Source organism: Jaculus jaculus, chromosome 9 (genome assembly GCF_020740685.1).
Source record: "Jaculus jaculus isolate mJacJac1 chromosome 9, mJacJac1.mat.Y.cur, whole genome shotgun sequence".
NCBI classification, from domain to species: domain Eukaryota; kingdom Metazoa; phylum Chordata; class Mammalia; order Rodentia; family Dipodidae; genus Jaculus; species Jaculus jaculus.
In genome coordinates this window covers 26,634,956-26,660,143 of record NC_059110.1, presented here as the reverse complement: position 1 = coordinate 26,660,143, position 25,188 = coordinate 26,634,956, and the positions used below count along the sequence as shown (strand labels likewise).

At 45.3% G+C, this 25,188-nt stretch overlaps 1 protein-coding gene across 3 annotated transcripts in view; it reads left to right on the top strand.

Moving 5' to 3' along the window:
• The window catches only part of Ect2l (epithelial cell transforming 2 like), a 75,914-nt gene that overhangs the window by 42,185 nt on the left and 8,541 nt on the right, over window positions 1-25,188 (top strand). The window contains exons 8-18 of one of the 3 annotated variants that reach the window (XM_045159623.1): window positions 3,002-3,130; window positions 4,989-5,081; window positions 8,304-8,486; window positions 12,431-12,534; window positions 14,234-14,356; window positions 19,451-19,537; window positions 20,699-20,913; window positions 21,947-22,094; window positions 23,409-23,482; window positions 23,572-23,728; window positions 24,945-25,010. In XM_045159623.1, coding sequence (XP_045015558.1) covers window positions 3,002-3,130; window positions 4,989-5,081; window positions 8,304-8,486; window positions 12,431-12,534; window positions 14,234-14,356; window positions 19,451-19,537; window positions 20,699-20,913; window positions 21,947-22,094; window positions 23,409-23,482; window positions 23,572-23,728; window positions 24,945-25,010 — 1,379 coding nt within the window. Of the gene's footprint in view, window positions 1-3,001; window positions 3,131-4,988; window positions 5,082-8,303; window positions 8,487-12,430; window positions 12,551-14,233; window positions 14,357-19,450; window positions 19,538-20,698; window positions 20,914-21,946; window positions 22,095-23,408; window positions 23,483-23,571; window positions 23,729-24,944; window positions 25,011-25,188 lie in introns of all 3 variants that reach the window. The other 2 variants (XM_045159624.1, XM_045159625.1) reach the window with 2 other exon arrangements.

Genomic DNA, 25,188 nt, shown 5'->3' with positions numbered 1-25,188 from the left:
GCCGATGGTTTAGCTGCTAAGAAGTCTGCAAAGCCAAAGGACCCAGGTTTGATTCCCCAGGACCTACTTAAGCCAGATGCCCAAGGTGGCACATGTGTCTGGGGCTTGTTTACAGTGGCTGGAGGCCCTGGTGTGCCCATTCGCTCTCGGTCTCTCTGTCTCTCTCTCTATCTGCTTCTCTTTCCTTCAAATAAATAAATAAAAATATTTTTCAAGCCGGGCGTGGTGGTGCACGCCTTTAATCCCAGCACTCGGGAGGCAGAGGTAGGAGGATCGCAGTGAGTTTGAGGCCACCCTGAGACTCCATAGTGAATTCCAGGCCAGCCTGGGCTAGAGTGAAACCCTACCTCAAAAACATAAAAAAAAATAATTGGGATTATTAGGTTTTTATGTGGGTTGAATTGTAGGAGGTCCTTATATATTATGTATACTAATTCTTTACTAAGTATCTGATTTGAAATACTTTCTCCTATACGTAGGTATTCTTTAAGTCCATGGTGTCTTTCTTTTTTAAAAAATATTTTGATTATTAATTTATCTACAAGCAGAGTGACAGAGAGAAGAGAGGGAGGGGGAGAGAGTGATAGAGACAGAGGGAGGGAGGGAGAGAGAGGGGAAATGTGGGGGTGCCAGGGCCTCTAGCCACTGACAATGAGCTTCAGATACATGTACCACATACCTACTTTAGGCACGATCTAGGAAGGACGCGCATTGTACACAGAAGGGGAGGAACTGGGTATTTATGTATGACATTTATTTTCTCTTTCGTGTAAAACGAGTAAGCACTGAGAGTTTTGAAAGCTGCCCGTAGCTAGTTAATTCTACCAGCCATCCTTTTGCTTTGCCGTGCACACCCAGTGGGAGCTGGCAGAGGGGCTGGGGCACACCCAGTTACACCGTCCTGTATCTGCTGCTGTGCAGTTGCCTCACTTTCACCCAAGTTACAACTTGAGTGTTGAAAGACCTTCCATCCATGTGGACTGAAGGAAGACAGAATTAGATGGCTGAAGAGCTAGCTGTCAGACACTTACGCACGGGTAGGAGTGAATCTGAATGACTTCCCAGGAAGTAAGAGAGAAGCCGAGTGTCAGCTCGTGTTGGCCAGTTCTGGGAGCCTCATTTCTGTTCTGAACTTCTTGTTAATATGTACAGGTAAGAGAGAGAGCGAGGCAGAGAGAGAGAGAGAGAGAGAGAGAGAGAGAGAGAGAGAGAGAGAGAGAGAGAGAAAGAGAATGGACACAGCAGGCTCCTTGCTACTACAAATGGAACTCCAAATGCACATGTCACTTCACTTTGTGCATCTGGCTTTACATAGGCACTGGGGAACAGAACCTGGGCTGGTAGGCTTTGCAAGCAAATGTCTTGAACTACTGATCCATCTCCCCAGCCCCTGAACTTTAAAAAATTTTTATTTGCCTTATGAGTTTTTTTTAAATAATTATTACTTTTATTTGTAAAAATGAGAGGGAAAGAGGCAGATAGAGAAGAGAGAGAATGGGCGCACCAAGGCCTCTGGCCACTCCAAATGAACTCCAGACACATGGAACTGCAGACACATGTGCCACCTTGTGCATCTGGCTTACGTGGGTCTTGGGGAATTGAACCTGGGACCTTTGACTTTGCAGGCAAGTGCCTTAACCACTAAGCTGTCTCTCCAGCCTGCCATCTTATTTTTGAAGACAAGGTCTATCACTGAAAGGAGAGCTCACCAATGAGGCTAGCCTGGCTACCAGGAAGCCCCAGGGGGAGCCTCCCGGTCATTAGGATTAAAGGTTCACCCCACCATGCCTGGCATTTAGGCACTTTACATTGGTTGTGGGTCAGCCAAACTCAGGTCTTCCTGTTTATCACAGCAAGTGCTTAACCACGAAGCCATCTCATGAGCCCTGAACTTCTTATATTTTTTTAAAGTTTTTTTTTTTTTTTTTGGTGTTCATTTTAATTTATTTATTTGAGTGACAGAGAGAGAGAAAGAGGCAGATAGAGAGACAGAGAGCATAGGTGCGCCAGGGCCTCCAACCACTGCAAACGAACTCCAGACGTGTGTGCTTCCTTATGCATGTGGCTAACGTGGGTCCTGGGGAATCAAGCCTTGAACCAGGGTCCTTAGGCTTCACAGGCAAGCATTTAACCGCTAAGCCATCTCTCCAGCCCACTTCTTATTTATTTTTTGTTTATTTATTTATTTATTTGAGAGCGACAATGAACTCCAGATGCGTGTGCCCCCTTGTGTATCTGGCTAACATGGGTCCTGGAGAATCGTGGGGAATCGAGCCTTGAACCAGGGTCCTTAGGCTTCACAGGCCAGTGCTTAACCCCTAAGCCACCTCTCTAGCCCCCACTTCTTTCTTTCTTTTTTTTTTTTAATTTTGTTTATTTTTATTTATTTATTTGACAGCAACAGAGAGAGAGAAAGAGATAGAGATAGAATGGGCACACCAAGGGCCTCCAGCCACTGCGAACGAACTCCAGACGCGTGCGCCCCCTTGTGCATCTGGCTAACGTGGGACCTGGGGAACCGAGCCTCGAACCGGGGTCCTTAGGCTTCACAGGCAAGCGCTTAACCGCTAAGCCATCTCTCCAGCCCTCCACTTCTTATTTTTTTGATTGACAAGTATGGAAAGATTTTTCTCCTTTGGATATTAGTGGCAAGGTCCTAGGACGCAGCTGGCCATTCTCGCTGAACTATGAGAGCGGTGACTCCCCACGCTGCCCGGTGGACGCAGAAACAGTGCCCCAGGGGCCGGCGCAGCCCCGCGCTAGTCCACGGTGTGAAGACCAGGGCCTCGGTGTCCTTCCCTGGCGTCTCCCGGGGTTCTGATGGGGGGGCGGGGGGGGTGGGCGGCTGCATGAAGAACTGGTGCTCTAGAGATCTTACCTTAGGAGCAAGTGACATTTGACTTTGCGGTCGCAGCATTCACACGGCTGCAAGTTTCTGTTCACGGTACCGTTACCAACGGAAACCAACATTTTGATTTTTTTTTTTTTTCTTCCCCCTCAGGTTATAAAATCGGTATTAAAAATTTGCTGTGTCCTGAAGTGAGAGACTTTTGGGAGAAATTAGGAAGCTGTGTGGCCACTGAAGAGGAAGGGGGACACGTAGATTGCTTTGCGCCCCTCGGAGCATCAGGTCAGCTTGGATACGCTATGGGAAGGCAGTGCTCCTGTCCATGTCGTCATGATATTTTGTGGGTTTGTGAAATGCCATCTGGAACTCACTCTGTAGCCCAGGTCAGCCTCAAACCCGTGGTGACCCATCTAAATTAACCTCCAGAGTGCTAGGATTAAAGGCATGTGCCACCATACCTGGCTAAAAACTCTTTACCTAATCAAGGATAATATAATGTTCCTACTCATACTTTATAGGGTTATTTTATATTTAATTAAGAGAGAGGGACAGGGAGAGAATGGGCATGCCAGGGCTTTTTGTTGTTGCAAATGAATTCCAGACGTATGTGCAGCTTTGTGTGTCTGGCTTCACATGGGTATTGGCGACTAGAATTCTGGGCTATTGGGCTTTGAAAAATAGTGTCTTTAATCACCGAGCTATCTCTCTAGTCCCCTGAATTTTATTTTTATATTTGTTTTTATTTATTTACTTGAGAGAGAGAAAGAGGCAGACTAGGAGAGAGAGAGAATGGGTGTGCCTGGGCCTTCAGCCACTGCAAACAACTGTAAATGAACTCTAGATGCAAGCACATCCTTGTGCATCTAGCTTACATGGGTCCTAGGAATCTAACCAGTGTCCTTTGGCTTTGCAGGCAAGCACTTTAACTGCTAAGCCATCTCTCCAGCCCTTGGCCATCCTCTTTAAAAATATTTTTTTATTTATTTGAAGCCAGGTGCAGTGGTGCATACCTTTAATCCCAGCACTTGGGAAGCAGAGGTAGGAGGACCACCATGGGTTCAAGGCCAGCCTGAGACTACATAGTGAATTCCAGGTCAGCCTGAGCTAGAGTGAGACCCTACCTCAAAAGACCAAAAAAAAAAAAAAAACCAAAAAACTATTTATTTATTTGAGAGAGAGAATGGGTGTACCAGGGCCTCCAGCCACTGCAAACGAACTCTGACGCATACTCCACCTTATGCATCTGGCTTACATAGGTTCTGGGGAATTGAATCTGGGTCCTTTGGCTTTGCAGGCAAGCACCATAACCGCTGAACCATCTCTCCAGCAGAGTTTCTGCCATCTTATTTCAAGCAGAAATAGGAACACTCGGAAGTATTTATTCTTGGATCACAAAGAATTAAAATAACTTACCCATTACATTAGTTTCCTCCCAAGTAATTCAAGATGTCTTCTGAAGTGGATAACCTAATCTATAGTCCAGTGTGTGTCATTAAGGAAAGGGTGACATTAAGGCCACACTAAGCTTTGACCATTGCATCCCATCTGTGTTCATCTGTCTTACAAGACAGTTCTTGAGAATGCCCTTCTGGGCCTGGAGAGATGGCTTAGCGGTTAAGTGCTTGCCTGTGAAGCCTAAGGACCCCAGTTCGAGGCTCGGTTCCCCAGGTCCCACATTAGCCAGATGCACAAGGGGGCTCACGCGTCTGGAGTTCGTTTGCAGAGGCTGGAGGCCCTGGCGCGCCCATTCTCTCTCTCTTCCTCTATCTGTCTTTCTCTCTGTGTCTGTCGCTCTCAAATAAAAAAAAAATTAAAAAAGAGAATGCCCTTCTGAGTCAGATCACTGTAGAAAAATGTATGTAGGGTTCACTCTGTCTTCGGGATAAATATTCCAATTGAAAGGTAGGTACCTTTTCTGATTTCATGCCTCCTCCCCTTTCTATGGCATACCCTCTTGCAATCGATGTGTGAGCTTGGTTTGTAGGGGTGAAATGTTTATGGACTGTTCTACTGAGGGCTTTGAATTCAAAGAGTACAACTGCCTGTGGCAGATTTGCCAGTTCCACTGTGCATCCAAGTCTGACTTCGCTGTTGGGGGAGACCTATGGCTAAGCTAATGCAGGCGTTTCTGACTGCGCAGAGGCCGGCCTGGAAGTGCTGTCTCGGCTGTCTCAACTCACTGGCACGTGCTTCACCGCCCCCACCGGCATCGCCACGGGCTCTTACCAGCACAGTAAGTGCCCCAGGGGAGCAGCCACTGTGCCCAGGAGCACACACCAGCCCCAGTGTCCCTGCAGGATGGGCTCACTTGATGGTCCTGCTCAGGGCTTTGTCAGCCACTGCTGTCTCTGAAGGAATCCTGTCACTTCCCAATCCACGTGATTTCACGTCACTGACTCAGCTGTTCAGAAGAGGATTGTTTATGGCAAATATTTGGCTCCAAGCCATCATTTAACATAACTGTTAAAAACAGTATATGTTAGCCGGGCGTGGTGGCGCACACCTTTAATCCTAGCACTCGGGAGGCACAGGTAGGAGGATCGCTGAGAGTTCAAGGCCACCCTGAGACTACATAGTGAATTCCAGGTCAGCCCGGCCTAGAGTGAGACCCTATCTCAGAAAAACAAAAACAAAACAAAACAAGAGCAAACAACCCCCCCCAAAAAACAATATTTATTATTTTATTTGTTCTTTGAAAACATCATACACACATGTATTGTATCTTGATCACGGATAAACCCGTACCTACTTTTATTCCCCTACTCATTCATTTTTGTTTGTTTGTTTGTTTCTGTTTTATTTTTCGAGGTAGGATCTTGCTCTAGCCCTGGCCGACCTGGAATTCACTATGGAGTCTCAGGCTGGTCTCAAACTCGCGACAATCCTCCTACCTCTCCCTCCCAAGGGCCGGCATTAAAGGCATGCGCCAGCACACCCACCTTCGCCCCTCCTCCTTCTTGCTGAACCCTTTCCTCCCACCACTCACCCATGGCTGTACGGAAGAGAATGATTTCCCCTCCCCGAGCAACCATGAATTGCCATGAGCTCCTCAAGGATGCGTGGGGCCTCGTGATCCCTCCCTAACCCATGAGAGAATGCCAGGTGGCCCCATCACGGGTAGGCCTCATGCAGGTAACCACAACTGCTGTGCGTTCATGAGCATATCATGTTCAAACATAGAGTGTCACAGCACTCCTCCCCATCCTACACGCAGAGCTAAGTAAGGATGCCGAGTGACTGTTCTACTCATTGCGCTTCCGTGCCTGCCCTCCCTTTGCCCTGCTGTGTACACAAAAGCATGACACCCACACGTCCACACAGACATACATGTTGTACAGCTACCCACACAAATGCCTCTAACACGGGATTTCCTGTGCTATTTTCTTACACGCCCTAGTCTCTCACATCGAAGAGGTCTTCAGCCAGTATTTTTAAATAGCTGTAAAACTATATACAGGTAGAAATCATTTATCCTGTTTCTTTCATATATAAGATGGGTTAGATAGAAAAGTATAAAGGTAAACTTTTAAATATATATATATATTTCTCTCTATATTTATATATATACATATACATATAGATACATATATATATATACATACATATATATATATATATATATATATATATATATAGAGAGAGAGAGAGAGAGAGAGAGAGAGAGAGAGAGAGAGAGAAAATGAGAATGGGTGTGCTGGGGCCTCTAGCCCTAGTAAACTGGAATCAATAATGGTTTTATTTGGGAACATGAGTTGTGCTACAAGGAAATGGAGAAAGGCTCATTTTGGTCCAACTCAGTAGCCTTATTTGAGGAGGGAAACAGTCAAAGAGTCAAAGAGTCAAAATGTTAACATTGCGACACAAAGCTATGGATAACGGATGAACGTTGAACATTGGCGGACAGACAGGAGAATCCCAGCCTGGACCACAGTAGCAGTCATCATTTTTGCCTCGGAAATTACCTCGTTTCCTGTCAAACAAGGCTTGGACTGATCTGGAAACTACATAAAGCCTAGCCTCTCTGGTTACCAGTGCCAAGGGCCTCACCAGACTAGGGAAAGTTGGCACGAGAAAGTTGGCACGAGAAAGTTGGCACGGAGGTGACACTTGTGAGGGAAGGAATTCCACGCAGGTAGAACAGGAAGGACGCTGACTTCACGGAGCTCTGCAGCAGACGCGGCTTGCTGATTGTAATTTCTGTAACAGCATCACAAATGACGGCTCCTGTGGTCCCATGCAGAGAGGAATCGCCTAGCTGAGCAGAGCAGGGCATGGAGCCTGGTGCGATCAGCGTAGACCAAGTTTCCTTCCTTTCCCCCGACCCTCTCCCTTTCTCCTCATACGCCTTATGAAAGGGCATATTCTAAGCCAGACGTTGTGGTGCACATTTTTAATCCCAGAATTTGGGAGGCGGAGGTAGGAGGATTGCTGAGAGCTCAAGGCCAGCCCAAGACTACATAACGAATTCCAGGTCAGCCTGGGCTAGAGTGAAACTTTATCTCAAAAAAACAAAACAAAACAAAAAAACAAGAAAAGCATACCCTTAAGCTTTTCATATCTATATCTCTCAGCACTAGTGAGAGAAACAAACATTATCCATTCAGGACAAACAAAACAAACCTAAGTGCCACTTCATCATGCTGTAGTTGCCTTTCAAGGGCAGAAACTTCCTGACACACCACTGCAGTCATGTAGAAATGTCCATACTTTGCCCTAATTTAAGAGAGACTTAGGGTTGGTTACCATGGAGTGATTGACTGGCAAGGCAGAGCAATGGGCAGGATGAGCAGAATTTCCACGTTTAGAATGAAAGATGACACAGTACATTCCTACCAATAACCCATTCCCTCTGCTTCCCAAAGCACAAGGCTGCTGTTTAATTTTTTTTTTTGTGAGAGAAAGAAAGTAGGCATGCCAGGGCCTCTAGCCCCTGCAGATGAACTCCACATGCATACTCCATATTGTGCATATGGCTTTACTTGGGTACTGGGAAATTGAACCTGGGTCCTTAGGCTTTGCAGGCAAGTGCCTTAACCACTAAGCCATCTCTCCGGCCCTAATTTTTTAAGTAGAAGATGTTTACATCATCTATCAAGAATGGACAGACATTCACAGTGTCCTTTTTCAGTTTCTTATTTTACCCTGAAAGTAGACTATGGCTGTTTACATTTTCTAGTGAGAAAGGACAGACAAGTCACTCATTGTCAAAGGCAGCTGAGTTTGTTTACTTTAAAAGAGAAGTAGAGAGCCGGGTGTGGTGGCGCACGCCTTTAATCCCAGCACTCAGGAGGCAGAGGTAGGAGGATCGCAGTGAGTTCAAGGCCACCCTGAGACTACAGAGTGATTTCCAGGTCAGTCTGAGCTAGAGTGAGACTTACCTAAAAAAAAAAAAAAAAAGTAGAATTCCTTCATCTGAGCTTAAGTCTTCAATAATAAAAGGGGAAAATTATGTCAGTTCTTAGTGACTGGCTGGGGCCACAGCGGGATAGGAGTCCTCCTTCCATTTACTTCAATGAGTCCAAGATGCAGACATGGTCCAGCTTCACAGAGCTCCTGGAAGATGCCTTGAAATCAGTGAGGAAGGAGCTGAGTCCTCTCTTCCGGGACCTGCGGAAGCACATCGCTGGCCGCCTGATAGGTAGGTACTCTGCCTCTTCGGCTGCGAGTTGATGGTAAACTTTACCTCTCAACTGAGGAAGTTCAAGACTAGGAATAGTGCAAGCGAAATTGAACTTTTGCACATCTTTGTTAAAATGTCGCCTCTTTTGTTTTTCACATTTTCCTTCAAATAGACCAAATATCCACAGGAACAAATATAGGCAGACTCAAAATGCTGAATCTGGTTTCTATTTTAAAATTTCACCATCTTATTTATTCCTATATCAGTCAGTTTGTCTTGGACAGAATTTCTTATTTCCCTGGCTAGAGCTCTATATCCTTTTTCCACTACAACTTGCTCCAAAAGTTGAATACCTCTTACTCACAATATGTATTACATAACTTGTTCTACAGTTTAAGTTTCATTTATTTTCTAACTAAAATACACAATTTACCCAGGGGCTTTGGGCCATCTTCAGGATCCATTCTGGTTCCCATTTAGAATTTTTAAAAATAAGGCTGGAGAAGATGCCTTAGCGGTTAAGGTGTTTGCCTGTAAAGCCAAAGGTGTGCCCATTTCCCCCCCCCCTCTCTCTCTCTAACAAATAAATAAAATATATTAAAAAAACTTAAAAAAGAAATTATGTATAAAACTTTTTATCAAAAAAAAATAGGGGCTGGGTATATTGGCACACACGTTTAATCCCAGCACTCAGAGACACATAGGGAGGGCGATCACCAAGAGTTCAAGGCCAGCCTGAGCATACATATCGAATTCTATGTCAGCATGGGCTAGAGTGAGACCCTTACCTCAATAAACAAACAATACTACAAAGGAGAAAGTGGGGGGGGGAGAGGGAAATAACATGGGATTCTTTTTATAATCATGGAAAATACTAATAAAAATTTTAAAAAATCAATACTAACAAAATACAATAAAATAGGGCTAGGGAGGTGGCTCATTGGGCAGAGTGCTTGCTGCATAAACACGAGGATCTGAGTTCAGATTCCCAGAACCCAAGTAAACATGGTGGATAATGCGCCTGTAATCCCAGGTCTAGGGAGGCTGAGACAGATGGACGTGTCAGCCTGGCCTTACTGGCCGGTGAGTGTAACTGAATCACTGAGCTCTAGGTTTAGTGGTAGATCCTGTCTCAAAAAATAATGTGGGGCTGGAGAGATGGCTTAGTGGTTAAGCGCTTGCCTGTGAAACCTAAGGACCCCGGTTCGAGGCTCGGTTCCCCAGGTCCCACGTTAGCCAGATGCACAAGGGGCGCACGTGTCTGGAGTTCGTTTGCAGAGGCTGGAAGCCCTGGCGCGTCCATTCTCTCTCTCTCCCTCTATCTGTCTTTCTGTGTCTGTCGCTCTCAAATAAATAAATTAAAAAAAATAAGAATAATGTGGAGTGTGACCACAAGGACACCTTGTTTCTACTCCTGGCCATCATCCACAGGTGCACACACATGCAAGAGCACGTGCACACATTTGTGCACCCCCCCACATGCATCATGCACAAATACATACCACACATGTATGTACACCAAAACAAGATAAATTAAGTCCATCACTTGGTGATGGGCCCCAGCTAAGCCTGGTGGGCATCACTGAGTTGATTTTCTCACCCACACTGCATTCTCTTATCAAATTATCATGGCAGACTTTGTGGAATTATTTACTACCTTAATTTTAAATCTTTTTTAAACAAAACTTATTTGCAAGGAGACAAAGGGTAGACAGACAATAAATGAATGAGAGAGAGAGAGAGAGAGAAAGAGAGAGGGAGAGGGAATGGGCACGTCAGGACCTTCTGCCACCGGAAATGAACTCTAGGCACATGAGCCACTCTTGTGTGTCTGGCTTTTATGTGGGTACTGGGGAATTGAACCCAGGCCATCAGGATTTGCAAGCAAGTGTCTTTAGCCACTAGGACATCTCTCCAGACCAGCTTTAAATCTTGAACTAAATCAGGTTGTTTGAAATAAAAGGTTTGTCACTGTTTGGGTATGTCCTCTCTGATTCTACCCCATTTCTTTCCACCTGAATAAAACAGTATCACTGGAGCCATTGCAGTTCCATGCCTGCCCTCCCTTTCCCCTGCTGTGTGCATAGAAGCATGCACATGCATGTCCACACAGACATACATGTTGTACAGCTACCCACACAAATGCCTCTAACACAGGGATTCGCTCTGTTATTTTCTTGCACTCTCTGGTCCATCACACTGAAGAAATCTTTGGCCAGTATTTTTAAAAAGCTATGAAACTATATCCAGGTAGACATAATTTATCCTGTTTCTTTCATATAAATTATCAATTAGATAGAAAAATATAAAGGTAAACTTAAAAAATATTTATTTATTTATTTATGTATTTATAGAGAGAGATAGAAGAGAGACAGACAGAGAGAATGAGAATGGGTGCACCAGGGACTCCAGCCACTGCAAACTAACTCCAGATGCATATGCAAAGTGTATCTGGCTCTATGTGGGTACTGGGGAATTGAACCCAGGTCATTAGGCTTTGCAAGTAAGTGCCTTAACCACTGAGTCATCTTTACAGTCCAACTTAAAAAATTTTTTATTTGCAAGAAGAGGGAGAGGATAGGTACAGGCATACCAGGGCCTCCAGTGGCACTTTATGCATCTGGCTTTACATGGGTATGGGGGAATTGAACCTAGGTCGTTAGGTTTTGCAGGCAAGCACCTTAACTGCTGGGCCATTTCTTCAGCCCCCAAGGTGAACTTTTTAATGATGGAAATATGTTCTAATGATAGTATGTGGGCTGTGAGGAATCAATGGAACAAACCTATTTTCAAATACAAATATATTGAGGGACTGGAGAGATAGTTTAGCAGTTAAGGCACTTGCCTCCAAAACTAAAGGACCCAGGTTCAATTTCCCAGGCTTCACATAAGCCAGATACACAAATACAAATAGATTGTTCAAAATATTAAAAAAAATTAAAAGATGTGTGCCATTGCCTATGGACTTATGTTTTGAACACAAAGGTGAAAGTGTGTTGGGAAGAATTTTTTTTACAAGGGATATTATGAGTGGTTTAATTTTTGTAATTGAGAACTTCATTACATAACCATATTGCACATTGATTATATTCCTATCAGGTTATACTCTTATGTTTCCTCCCTCTAATCTCCATTCCACTGAAGACCCTCCAGTGTGGTTCTTGGTGTTCACTGTGGGGTCATGAATACACCAGTCTCTGTGCGGAGGACAGTGCCTCAGAATATTCCTTCCTACCCTGTGGTTCTTCCATTCTTTCTGTCCCTGGAAAGAATTTTTGATGGCACTGGAATCTAACATTACAACTTCTAAGGTTCCTTCTCCTGTGATCTCTTCTTAGTGCCCACTTCATGGGTGTTACTTCAGTCAGCTTTACCAGGGTGGGCACCATGTGTTTGCACACTGAAATCACTTTGGCCCCTTTTGTGTTTTTTTTTTTTTTCCAGGTAGGATCTCACTCTAGCTCAGGCTGACCTGGAATTCACTATGGAGTCTCAGGCTGACCCTGAACTCACAATGTTCCTCCTACCTCTGCCTCCCCAGTGCTGAGATTAAAGGTGTGCGCCACCACACCTAGCTTTTCTCTTGTATTTAAAAAAAATTTTTTTTATTGGTTTATTTGTGAAAAGAGAGAGAGAGAACAGGTGTTCCAGGGCCTCCTGCCACTGCAAATGTACTTCAGATGCATGCACCACTTTGGGCATATGGCTTTATGTGGGTATGGGCACTGGGGAATTGAACCCTGGCTGACAGGCTTTGCAAGCAAGCACTTTTAATCACTGAGCCATTTCTCTAGCACCCATTTTGTATCTTACCATCAAACTTCTGATGGCACTACTAAGAATTTTAGTCATATTATTTTTGTTTTTGTTCACTAAAAAGGGACTGTGAGTATTGAATTGTTTTCTTTCCATCGCATGTCTTATATAAATTAATTACAGGGTTGGTGGCTTTATATCTCCAGGACAATTTATGGTGGACACTTTAAGTATGGTCAACATTCTGAATAGCCAAGAAATGGCTCAAGCTCTGGCTGATGGATTGATAGAGCTATCGAAAGAAGATTCTGTAAGTGTTGCTTTGAGTAAAGAAAACTAAAAAAATTGACAGGCGTTCTGGTGCACGTCTTTAATCCCAGCACTCGGGAGGCTGAGGTAGGAGAATTGCAATGACTTTGAGGCCAGCCTGAGATTACATAGTGAATTCCAAGTCAGCCTGGGCTAGAGGGAGACCCTACCTCAGAAAACAAAAATAAAACAAACACCTAGAAAAATCCCAACACTCAAGTAGACTTTTTACCAGTTTATCCCTCTGGTGTTCAAGTTCTCAGAGATACTACCCCAGTTTATAAAAACAGCCCCTGAGAATCTGGGTTCAAGCTGGGTTAGAAGTGTATTGGATGTACAGTTTCCTGTCCAATTCTTGATCTCTGTCAGAAGAACCTACTTTAGAAAATGTGCCCATGGCCTTATATTTCTGCAAACATCTTTCAGTAGTGAAAACAACTAACTAGTATGAGGAAACTGGAAATGTGTGAAACGGCACATAAAGAGACAACAGGCTAGATGCGAGAGGATGGTAACCAAGACGAGAAATCATTAAATCAGCAGTGTCGTTGGGGCTGGGTGTGGCGGGAACCCAAAGACATATTTCATTTAATAACACATCTGGGAAATTCTGCCAGAAAAAGCAGTGTGCCTTTCAGAAAACATAAAAGAAGACGTAGTCTACAGACTTGCTTTCCCAGCCCCTAGGATGGCAGGAAAGCGAGGGAAAGTGGATCAGGCCCTTGCTGCTCTGGGGAACGTGTAGAATAGGCTAAAATCGCCATGCTGTGGGCGCCCGTAGTGCCTTGTAGTCTTTAGTTTCCAAGGCACGACTCTCTTCCACCGCGCGGTGCACCTTGGCACAGTTTCCGCACGCGCCTGGGTCTGGCTTCTGGGGACAGCTGTAGGTACAGGGTCGCATCTGGCCGTGATTTGTCCTCTCTGGGCCAAACTCAGTGGCTCTCAAGCAGAGGCACTGAAGCCCAGTGGGTAAAGGCCCTTGGTGAGCCTTGCTGGTAACATAAGCAGGGATGTCACATGGACTCTTTGACGCCTGGAAATACTGTGCGCTTTCCCCCAAACATCACACAACAGCTAAGCAGGTTTGATACAGGAAGAACTTCATATGGTATCATTCTAATGAAGTGCAAGCCTACAGTCTGAGAGGGATGCAAAATTGGGGAGCCCCAGGGTATGTTTTCAGGCAATGGTGAAACCAACCCCCTCCCCAGGCTGGGTAGATGGCTCTGTGGTTACAGGTGCTTGCTTTACAAAGCCTGACAGCTTGTGTTCGACTCCCCAGTACCCACACGAAGCCAGATGCACAAAGTGGTACCCCTTTCTCTCTCCAGACCTTCTCCCTGCTCCTGAACAACCTCAAGATTCCAACTGTTCCTATTCTCATATGGCCAGTGGGGTGTTGTGGGTCTAAAGATCTTGAGAGATTCTTCTATGATACCGGGGAATCCAAACTGGATCATGACAAAAAGTTGAAAAGCAAGAATGATTCTGGTAACCAAAATATGGGATTAACTACAGCGTCCCATTTGTTACTGTCAAATGAGCAAAGTTGCTTGTTCTGGTGGGCCAGATCACTTCGTTAAGCAGGAAGCTGAAAACTGCGTCCTTTTTGTTTTTCTACTGTTCATTTCATCTAACCTGTAATGTCAGGTGAATGTTTTAAAGTGGAATTTTTGGTCACTTTTTTTTTTTTTTTTTAGGACAAACCTCTAGAATTTCTGTCACATTTTTTATTGAAGAAATGTAAAAAGAGTCAAGATTTTGAAGGAAATGTTTCTCTAACGGAATGTGACCCCAAAGAAACAGTGGATCAGCTCAGTAAGGTACAGTTGCTGTAGAGTCACGTAGAGTCAGGCTCCCATGACGGAAGGACAAAGAAATTCAGCAGGGACAATGGCAGCTTTCCTGGAGGCTCTGGGCCTCTCATTTGTTCATTTGTTTTACACTTTCATTGTCAAGGGTGTTATCAAAGGGTGTTGTGGGACCATGGCCTGAGGAGCAGTTCAGCCTTGTCAGAGCACAAGACTCTTCAGTGGCAGATGAGGTACAAATTTGCATTGTGTTTGCAAATTTATTCCGTTGAGTCCTTAGGGAGAAAACTTGGGAATTCGCTTTTACAGTTGCAGCCTAGAATACTTGACTCTCTCATTATTTGTGTGTGTGACACTAAGAATAGTTCTTTTTCCTTAGCTGCCGAAGGGTATCCTTCTTATTATTATTAATTTTTATTTTTTATTTTGGGGTTTTTTGAGGTAGGGTTTCACCCTGGCCCAGGCTGACCTGGAATTCACTATGTAGCCTCAGGGTGGCCTCGAATTCACGGCTATCCTCCTACTTCTGCCTCCCAAGTGCTGGGATTAAAGGAGTACGCCACCACGCCTGGCCTCAACTTTATTACTTTTTATCTATGTGTGTATGAGTGATGTGCATGTATGTGCATGTTCATGTGTGTGCGTGTCCGTGTGTGTGTGTGTGTGTGTGTGTGTGTGTGTATGTGTGTGCTGATGCATGTATGTAGAGGCCAAAGGTTGGTGTTGTGTATCTTCCTCTATCTAACCTTTGACATAGGGCTTCTAGCTGATCCTTGAGCTCTGATTTGACTACATAAGTTAGCCAGTGAGCCGCAGGGGATTCCCGGTCTCCTCCCAGTGGATGGTGGGATCATATGTGCACACCAGCATGCCTAACATGTTTACATAGACGCTGGGGATTCAAACTTAGGTTGTTATGCTTGCATAGCAAGCACTGAACTGTCTCCTCAGTCCCTTTCTGTGGGAACATAATTGGAGTTCTTTTATCCACCTTTACTCCTAAAGGTGAAGCTGTCACTCCAAGATGCAGAGACATTTGACCCAGAAATGCCCCATCTTTGGAGCACAAAAATTGGAGATGGCTCAGTGGTTAAGGCACATGCCTGCATAGCCTAAGGACTGGGCTTCGACGCCCTCGTTCCCATGTAAAGCCAGATGCACAAGGTTGCTCATGCATCTGGAGTTCGTTTGCAGTGGCTAGGAGCCCTGGTGCTCCTATTCTCTCTCTCTCTCTCTCTCTCTCTCACTCTCTCTCTCTCTCTCTTTCTGATTCTTTCTCTCTGTCTCAAATAAACAAATAAGATATTTTAAGACAATTTGAAGAAAGCAAAGCTTTTAAGTTTTGTCTCCCCTGGAGTGTGATCAGGGATCACAAGGATCAGGGAGAACTATTTCTGGAATGTGACTCCTACAGGAGTGGTCACTGGGCGTGCTTCCTGGGAGACCCCAGCATTCCTGGATTTTCCGAGGTTTCTTCTGCCAAATAAGATCCGCATTGACATCGAGTCTTTGAAACCTGCTTCCAGCCTTCACAGCTCATCGAGTTAATGAAGGAACTCCTGAAGGTCGGGCTTATTGCTGGGACTGTTATCATCAGACCGTCTAATAAAACCGCAGGCATGTGGAACGCCCTCATGCCCAGGAGTTTCTTTAATGTTTTGTTTTAAAGAATCAAATTAGAAGCAGTGTGTTGATTCTTGTTTGTTTTTTATTGTTTAATTCTTAATAACTTGTGCACAAAGCCCATAAAATAAACTTGGGACCACTCAGAGGCAAATGAAAAACACAACAGCTTTCATGTAGGTGATGAACAGGATAAAAAAGAGAAGCTAGCTCCACACCTTAGGGCTTAGTTTTTAAAACTGTAGATATTTGTTTAGATGAGCACACAAACCACAGCTATGGGAGTGGAAGACCCGCTCCTCTCCGATGGTTGTCCTCAAACAACTCTTGTGCCAGGGCGTGTGTATGTGTGTGTTTGCCATGTGTTTATTGTCTATCTATCTGCCTATGTATAGATTCCAATCATATCTATCTCTGCCTCTACCTACCTGTCAATCTATCTACCTTTTGCCAATCTATCTTTATCTATTTGCCTAGCTAAACCTATCAATCATCTATCCACATTATCTATCTATCTATCTATCTATCTATCTATCTATCTATCTATCTATCTATCTATCTATCTATCTATCATCTATCCAATCCATCTCTGCCTACATCTATCTATCATCTCTGTCTGTCTGTCTGTCTGTCTCTCTCTCTCTCTCTATTTACCTATCATAGTTATAGATTTAACCTGAAACACTCCACCCAGGCTCATGTTTGGAGGGTTTGATCCTCAGCTTGTGGTGCTGGTTTGGATGCCATGGAGCCTTTAGGAGGCGGGGCCGGCAATGAGGTAGGTCACTAAGGCGTGGGCCTTTGAAGGTCATAGCTGTGGCTGGTTCTGGCCTGAGTGCTCCGTGTCCTGATCCATATGCCAGACAAACAGACTGCCACCCCAAGCTCCCATGACCATGGGCAATGCTGCCTTCCCACCATGATGCCAAATCAACCCTTCTTCCTGTAAGTTACTTCTGTCAGGTATCTGGTCAGGGAGACAAGAAAAGTACCCAATACCATCATTATTCCATCTATCAATCATCTGTCTATCTGTCCATCCTCATCTTACTGCCCCATCAGCGGTTACTTGGGCATTTCACAGCCAGGATCATAGCTATTCCTAAGCACTTCCTGTCATTTTCGCAACCATTTCTGACTGCAGATAGAGGCAGCTGGGCCATGGAGAATACAGTGACTGACTGCCTCTAGCCTGTAGACACTCGCCACTGTGTGGCCAGACCCAGGCCGGGAGCTTGCTCCTTGCATTCGCCTCTCTATGCTCTGGGGAGCATCCATGGCCCAGCCCCCAACTAATGATTTTCTACAAACTTGCAGAGTGTGCCTCCCTGTTGCTGCCTCTGTATTCACCCCTACAAACAAGAGACAGCATGATATCACTTCAAAACAGGCTGTAAAATCCTAACAAATGTAAATATGCTTAGTATAAAATGAGAGACGAGGGCTGGAGAGGTGGCTTAGCGGTTAAGCACTTGCCTGTGAAGCCTAAGGACCCTGGTTCGAGGCTTGATTCCCCAGGACCCACGTTTGCCAGATGCACAAGGGGGCACACGTGTCTGGAGTTTGTTTGCAGTGGCTGGAGGCCCTGGCGCACCCATTCTCTCTCTCTCTCTATCTGCCTCTTTCTCTCTCTGTTCCTTCAAATAAATAAATAAAAATTAAAAAAAATTTAAAAAATTCAACTGATATTACCTTGTCACCTTTCCTATCCCCAACACAAAATTTATATATATAATTTTTTATTGGCAACTTCCATGATTGCAAACAATATCCCATGGTAATTCCCTCCCTCTCCCACTTTCCCCTTTGAAACTCTACTCTCTAACAATCTTTCCACTCCCTCCTCTTCAAAATTCCCTGAACCATGTTGGGTGCATTTTAAGTCTACTTCAGTGATGGGCTCTGAAAAACCCATCTGGTTTGGTAGGTGTTGAGTGTCCTGTCTATCTCCTTCCCTCTCGTGCTGATATCAGGTTCACCGAGAAAGCAGCTCTCTTGCTCACGTCCCCAGTTCCTCTGCGGTTTCAGCTGGGGCCGGAGTGAAGGCGCTGAGTCATTTCTCTCCTGAAGTCTGAAAAAGAGTAAAGCAGATTTCCACACTGCTGTGTCCACCTGCACACCGTCCATGCAGGGTACCTGGACCTGGCTGTTTTGTGTTTTTTTTTTAAATTAAATATTTTATTTATTTGTCAGCAAAAGAGTGTGTGCGTGCGATATATATATATACATATATATATATGGAGAGAAAGAGAGAATGAATCTACCAGGGTTGTTAGCCACTTCAAACAAACTCCAAATTAATGTGCCACCTTGTACATCTGGCTTTATGTGGATACTGGGGAATTGAAACTGGGTCATTAGGCTTTGAAGACAAGTGCCTTAACTACGGAGGCATCTCTCTAGCCCTATTTTGTCTTTGATTAGGAAGAACAGCAGGCCTCCCCATTAGTCATTATATTCTCTGACATAAACATAGGGTTTCCATTGCTAGAGTGGGCTTTGGGGTACCATAGGCAGTCAGCTTACTTTTATTTTATTTATTTATTTATTTATTTTTTGGTTTTTCGAGGTAGGGTCTCACTCTGGCTCAGGCTGACCTGGAATTCACTATGTAGTCTCAGGGTGGCCTCGAACTCTCAGAGATCCTCCTACCTCTGCCTCCCGAGTGCTGGGATTAAAGGCATGCGCCACCACGCCCAGCTCTTACTTTTATTTTTATTTATTTATTTGAGAGAGAGAGAGGAAAAGGGGGGAGAGAGAGAGAAAGGAGAGAGAGAGAGAGAGAGAATGGGTGTACCAGGGCCTTCAGCCACTGCAAACGAATTCTAGACTCATGAGCCCCCTTGTGCATCTGGCTTATGTGAGTCCTAGGGAATCATACCTGGGTCCTTTGGCTTTGCAGGCAAATACTTTAACTGCTAAGCCCTCTCTCCAGCACTTTTATTTTATTTTTAGTGAGTGAATTTATAGAGAAGCCACAAGTTATAGTGAAGACAGGAGAAGTCATATTTAAATGTGGAAATAAGCAATCTAGAAAGGGTATGTGAACTGTTGATGACACATTGTCATGAGTTGAAAAAAGAAGGGGTGAATTTTTGTAGTGCTGTGTCTGTTCCTTCCAGCATCTTGAAAGATAACCTACTTGCCCTCCACACAGTATAGTGACAGAGCAGAGCTGAGGCCAAGCCAGGTCCCAGGAATGTGTGTGTGCTTTATCCTGAAGGGCGGGATCCCTCTTCTTCCTCTCAGGGAAAAGGAGGTTGAAAACATTCAGTTCTCACATACAGCATGGTTCAAGCAAAGCTAAAGGCTGTTTTCAAAGCACACATTTTCATGACGTCAAGTGCTAAACTCACAGTGTCATGCGTGTGTGGGCTGAGGGTAGACGGCGGCTGAGGACCTCATGGAGGCAGAGGACTGAGAGGGGCTCTCGAGCGACCCTCAGGTCCACCTCCAAGTGCCAAACTTTCATTTCACCTTCAGAAAAGATGCATCACAGAAGACAATTCTCAGGATGCGAAGTCCAGTCTACACAGGAGTGATGAGCATGTCCAAGCGCTGGTTCAGCTGGTAAGCCCACTGTTTCACAGCAGGAACCTTCCGTCTGCCTTGCTCTTGCCCGGGAGGCTTCTGTCTTGACTCTGGCAGTTGTTGGTTTCCCTTGGAAACTTCTTAGAAAGAGAAATAAGCAACCACTTAAATGTACTTGAGCAGAATGCAGCTTCTAGATTTCTTTTTTTTTTTTTTTTTTTTTTTTTTTATTTATTTGAGAGCGACAGACACAGAGAGAAAGCTAGATAGAGGGAGAGAGAGAGAATGGGCGCGCCAGGGCTTCCAGCCTCTGCAAACGAACTCCAGACGCGTGCGCCCCCTTGTGCATCTGGCTAACGTGGGACCTGGGGAACTGAGCACTGAGCCTCGAACTGGGGTCCATAGGCTTCACAGGCGAGCGCTTAACCGCTAAGCCATCTCTCCAGCCCCAGCTTCTAGATTTCTTGGAATTATGCCCTGAACTCAAAAGAAGTTGAGCCAAAAGATGGAGGTATAACATCTTGGTAGAAAACCAAGTGGTATATGGTTCCATGATTTCCCACAACTATCTCATCATTTAAAGAAATGACACATAGGGCTGGAGAGATGGCTTAGCCATTAAGGTGTTTGCCTGCAAAGCCAAAGGACCCAGGTTCAACTTCCCAGGGCCCATGTAAGCCAGATGCACAAGGGGCACATGTGTCTGGAGTTCGTTTGCAGTGGCTGGGGGCCCTGATGTGCCCATTCTCTATCTGCCTCTTTTTTCTTCTCGCTCTCAAATAAATCAATGAAAAAATTAAAAAAGAAATAATACATAGACATAAAGATCTATAGCTTCTAATCGGTCAACTAATTTATGGTCTGGCTTCAAAAGTTGACCCCAATGGCTGGAGAGATGGCTTAGAGGTTAAGGTACTTGCCTGCAAAGCCTAAGGCCCATGTTCAATTTCCTATTACCCACATAGGCCAGATGCACAAGGTGGAGCATGAGTCTGGAGTTCCTTTGCAGAGGCTGGAAGCCCAGGTGTGCCCATTCTCTCTCTATCTGTCCCCCCCCACAAATATATATAGACTCTAAGCAATATAAGGTCTAGGTGTCTGACCAGGGTGAAAGGGCAGCGTATAGAGGAGGCATCCTTAAACACAGAGGTGAGGGCTGGAATCATTAGCTTTCCTCTGAGCTCCTCCTGTTTCCTTCAGGAGAGAAAGCTCCAGAGAGGCTCAGCAGAGAAACGAGCAAGGGTCGTCGGAGAACTGTTGCAAAGTGAGAGGCGGTACGTGCAGCTGCTGGGGATTGTGAAGGACGTGTATGCCAGGCCGCTGAGAGCAGCGTTGTCATCACACAGAGCCATTCTGAGTGCTGCCAACGTCCAGATCATTTTCTCTGACATTCTGCAGATCTTAAGTCTCAACAGGTAAACCCTGAATATGGATTAAAAAATATATATATATTCCTCAGGTGGAAGGAGGAGCTCACACTTTGTCTCCAAAGCGTCCAGGAGGCTCGGTCTTTCTCTGTCCTTCTTCAGTCACCTCCATCACCAGGCAGAGCAGAGACACTTCACCACATGTTACTCGCTGGCTGCCTCCCAGGCCCGCCCCCTCCCCAGGTCACAGCATGTGCAAGAAACCGAGTTCAGGGCCTGGGCATGCTGTACTTCGTAGATTGTTCCTACAAAAGACAAATGGCAGGAGAGCTGTGTGAAGTCATTGACGAGCAGTGTCAGTTTCAGTTACGGGACAATAACAGTAGGAGTTAGTGAAATCCAAGGACATTGCTTGTCAGTTATTGACTGCATGGAATTCCTATGTATAACATCAGATGGAGAGTGGTCACTTCCACCTGGGCACAGGGAGGCAAGCTGAGCATGTGTTTCTGTGACAGTCACCCTGTCTGTCTCCCCTCTTATACAGTGAAGAGGCTGACCACACTTCTTCCAATGTTCAAGGGGATGGAGGTGTGGTGCAAGTTATGGTATTTGTCTGAGAGCTGCCATTTTCTGAGGACCATAAGAACCTTACCCCAGCTGGGTGTGATAATGCATGCCTCAGACTGCAGTGCTCAGGAAGCTGAGGCAGGAGGATCAGAAATTCAAGGCCAGCATGGGCTGCAAGAAACCTTGTCTCAACAACAACAAAGGAACCTTCACTCTCTGGCCTGTGGGTAGGGCACTCACTCACTTCATCGTGGGCAGCCTGGGTTCTGACTCAAGGAATTAAGGTGAAGAGGAGTGATACTCCAAACCAACCTCCCACCCTGCCCAGCTCTCCTGTCCTGTTAAATCCACACTGTGCTGTGTGGTGAGGAAAATGTACTCAATTTATCCAGACCAAGTCCTAGCATAAAAGACTAGCTGAAAAGTCTGCCCTAGTGGCCATGAATTACTTGCTGCAGTTTGGCAGCCATCACAGACTCCTATTTCAGGATCTTGCCTTCCCATGTTGCAGGCAATTTCTGGATAACCTGAGAGACAGACTGGAGGAATGGAGCCCAGCCCAGTGCGTGGGGGACATAGTCATAAGGTTTGGAAGCCAACTGAACGCATACACCAATTTCTTCAACAATTACCCTGTTGTTCTGAAAACCATCGAGAAGGTAAGTGGCTGTACTGCCCTCCATCCTGAACATATTGTGTAGCCCAGAGGAGGGCGGTCTAGTCTTCTCCCATGTACTTCTTGAGAAAGGGGACCTTGGGGTAAGGCCTGGCACAGTGCTTGACCCATGGCAGTGCCCAGGAATAGGTTGATGATCTGAAGTCTTCCTCACCCGCGCTGCCGTCGAAGGACTAAGTAGAAGCGAGCTTGTAGGCGCGGATTCCGCTCTCCTGCTGCCGTGTGGGAGGTCGTCAGGAACTTTCTCGATTCTGCAGAAGCAGCGTAATTCTTGCCCTGGAGAACAAGAGTCCCGGTAGAGTGTCGTCAGAAACACTTGATGGCAGAGCTTTTAGCGCTGTGGTCAGTGACACCTTCTTCACAAGGGTGCTGTGTGCATGAAGGCATTCAGTACGTGTTACCTGTCGTCATGATTCTGATGGGAATCAGTGAATCTTTGACTTTTAGAAATCAGAAACGCTGACGTCTTCTAGACATGCACCTACTGAGTAGCAGGAGGTCACTTCGTGGGGAAACTAGTTGTGTTGAGTGAAGATGTTTGACAACACAAGCATAGTGAAAACATGACGAACAGTAGTATTAGATGTGATCTGTGATCGTTAAATTTTGACAGAAATGAAACGAGACTTACTGCGCAGTGGGCACTTTATGGATAGGATTTTGCCCTCACCACGAGTTACTTATGTTGAGAATGCTGAAGCTCAGAGAAGTTGGCAAGGTCACATAGTCAATTTATTTTAGGTGTTTGGGGCACAACGTGTGGTGTGACGTGTGGTATATGCACGTGTGTCGAGAGATATGCTCACTCTATGCACGTGCACGCGGAGGCCCAAGAGCGTTAGCGTCTTCCTCTTTTTTGCTCATCCACCTATTTCCTTGAGAATGGAGTCTGTCACTCACCCAGGAGCTGCCAGTTTGGGTCAGTGAGGTTCAGGGGTCCTCGGGTCTCAGCCCTCTGAAGGACCAGGGTTATGGATGTGTGTGGCCATCTGTAGGTTTCTACACGAGTGCCTGACACTCGAACTTGCACATAAGTTTTCTCACACAGAGTCGTCTCTCCAGCCCCAATCAAACTTCCCTAGTTTCAAAATCTGCTGTTTCCATCTACTGATTAGGTCCAGTGGTTAGGGTTGATCCTCTGGCATACTTAATCTACTATACTTAATATATTAGGATTAAATGGAGATGGTGCCTTTTTGCTGTGAGCATGTCATAAACTACCAGTTGCTGGTAGCGCAGAGGGCACTACCACTGTCTCACAGAGGAAAGTTTTGACAATGCAATTTTCACCTTTTAGTGCAAAGAAATGATACCAGCATTCAGAGCCTTCCTGAAGAGGCATGATAAAACCACTGCTACCAAAATGCTGAGGTCAGTGTCCAGGGGGGCATAGCTGGGCCCAAGTACAGGTGCACCTTGACCTACAGAGGCCAGAGCCCCCCCTCTTTGTGCCCCTACAGCCTGCCGGAGCTGCTTTTGTACCCATCCCAGAGATTTGAAGAATACGTTCATCTTCTCTATGCGCTGAGGCTCCATACTCCTGCGGGTCATGTTGACCGTGGGGACCTGAATGCTGCCATTGACCAAATCAAAAACTATAAAGACTATATAGATCAGGTGGGCTGCTGATCTGTAGAGACAAGCATCTTACAATGCTTTTGTGGTACTCTTACTCAAGGAACCCATGATACACATTCTTTTTTTTTTTTTTTACTTCAGTTTTCACCCTTTCAATGCAAAAATCAATAGTGTGTGGTGATTCTGGACATTAAGAGTATCTCTTCTATGTTAAACAACATAAAACAATGTTTTTAGATAAATGTGCAATTACAAGAAAACTTTTGCTGCCAGGCATGGTGGCACATGCCTTTTATCCCAGTGCTTGGGAAGCTGAGATATGAGGATCATTATGAGTTCAAGGCTAGCCTGAGACGACATAATGAATTCCAGGTCAGCCTGGGCTAGAGTGAGACCTTACCTCAAAAACCCCAAAACAAAGCAACAAAAAGAGCACAGAAAACGAACAAAAGATACCTTTGCTAACGTGAAAGTTTAATTGGATTTTTATAAACATCCAAGGAGAAAAAAAAAATCCTGTAAAACCATTTGATTCCAAAAGCATGTTTTAAGGTTTCAGCTGGTCTTGCAGCATGTCCTTATCATTCACTGGAAGGTTCTAGCGCATAGGGCACAGCAGCGGCATTCTGAAAATACCACTTCTGCATTGCGTGCACTGTGCGGCCATCTGGGCTGGATGCAGTTAGCATGTCATACCTCAAAGTTGCTTTTTTTTTTGCCCATGAACAGTCTTGTTACTTGCCTTTGTTGAAAAACACTGTGTACAGAAAATTGGGATTTTTTTGGTAAAGTTTTTATTTATTAGTAAGGGGGGGGGAGAGAGAATAGGCACACCTGGGCCTCTTGCCACTGCAAACAAAATCGAGGTGCATGTGCAACTTTGTGTGCCTGGCTTTACATGGGTACTGGGGGACAGAACCCAGATCTTTAGGTTTTGCAAGAAAGCTCCTTTCCCCACTGAGCTCTCTCTTTATCCCACAGATTTTTTTTGTTGGTTTTTTCGAGGTAGGGTCTTGCTCTAGCTCAGGTTGACCTGGAATTCACTCTGTAGTCTTAGGATGGCTTTGAACTCACGGTGATCCTCCTACCTCTGCCTCCCATGTGCTGGGATTAAAGGCGTGTGCCACCCTGCCTGGTTTAGCCCAGAGATTTTTATTAAAGGACCAAGCCCTCTACCAAGTGCCAAAAAAACATTAAACCTGTTTCTTTTATTAAAATGCCACACTTTCAGTTTGCCTGATCTAACCTTTTCTAGATGAAAGAACGTGTCAAGATGAAGGAGCAGCTACAAGATATACAGAGACTGGTCTGGGGGTGCCCTGTATGTATTCTGACAGCACCGTGTCGCACGTCACGAGTATGACCCTGTCATTGGCACAAGGAGATGTGCAAATGCAGCCAGCTTTTGTGGACTGCCTTCTACCGCATCCTCTCATTATCTGCAGGGAAGCTTCGGGAGGAGGGTTCACGCCCAGTACAAGTGACCCTGCCCCGCCCCC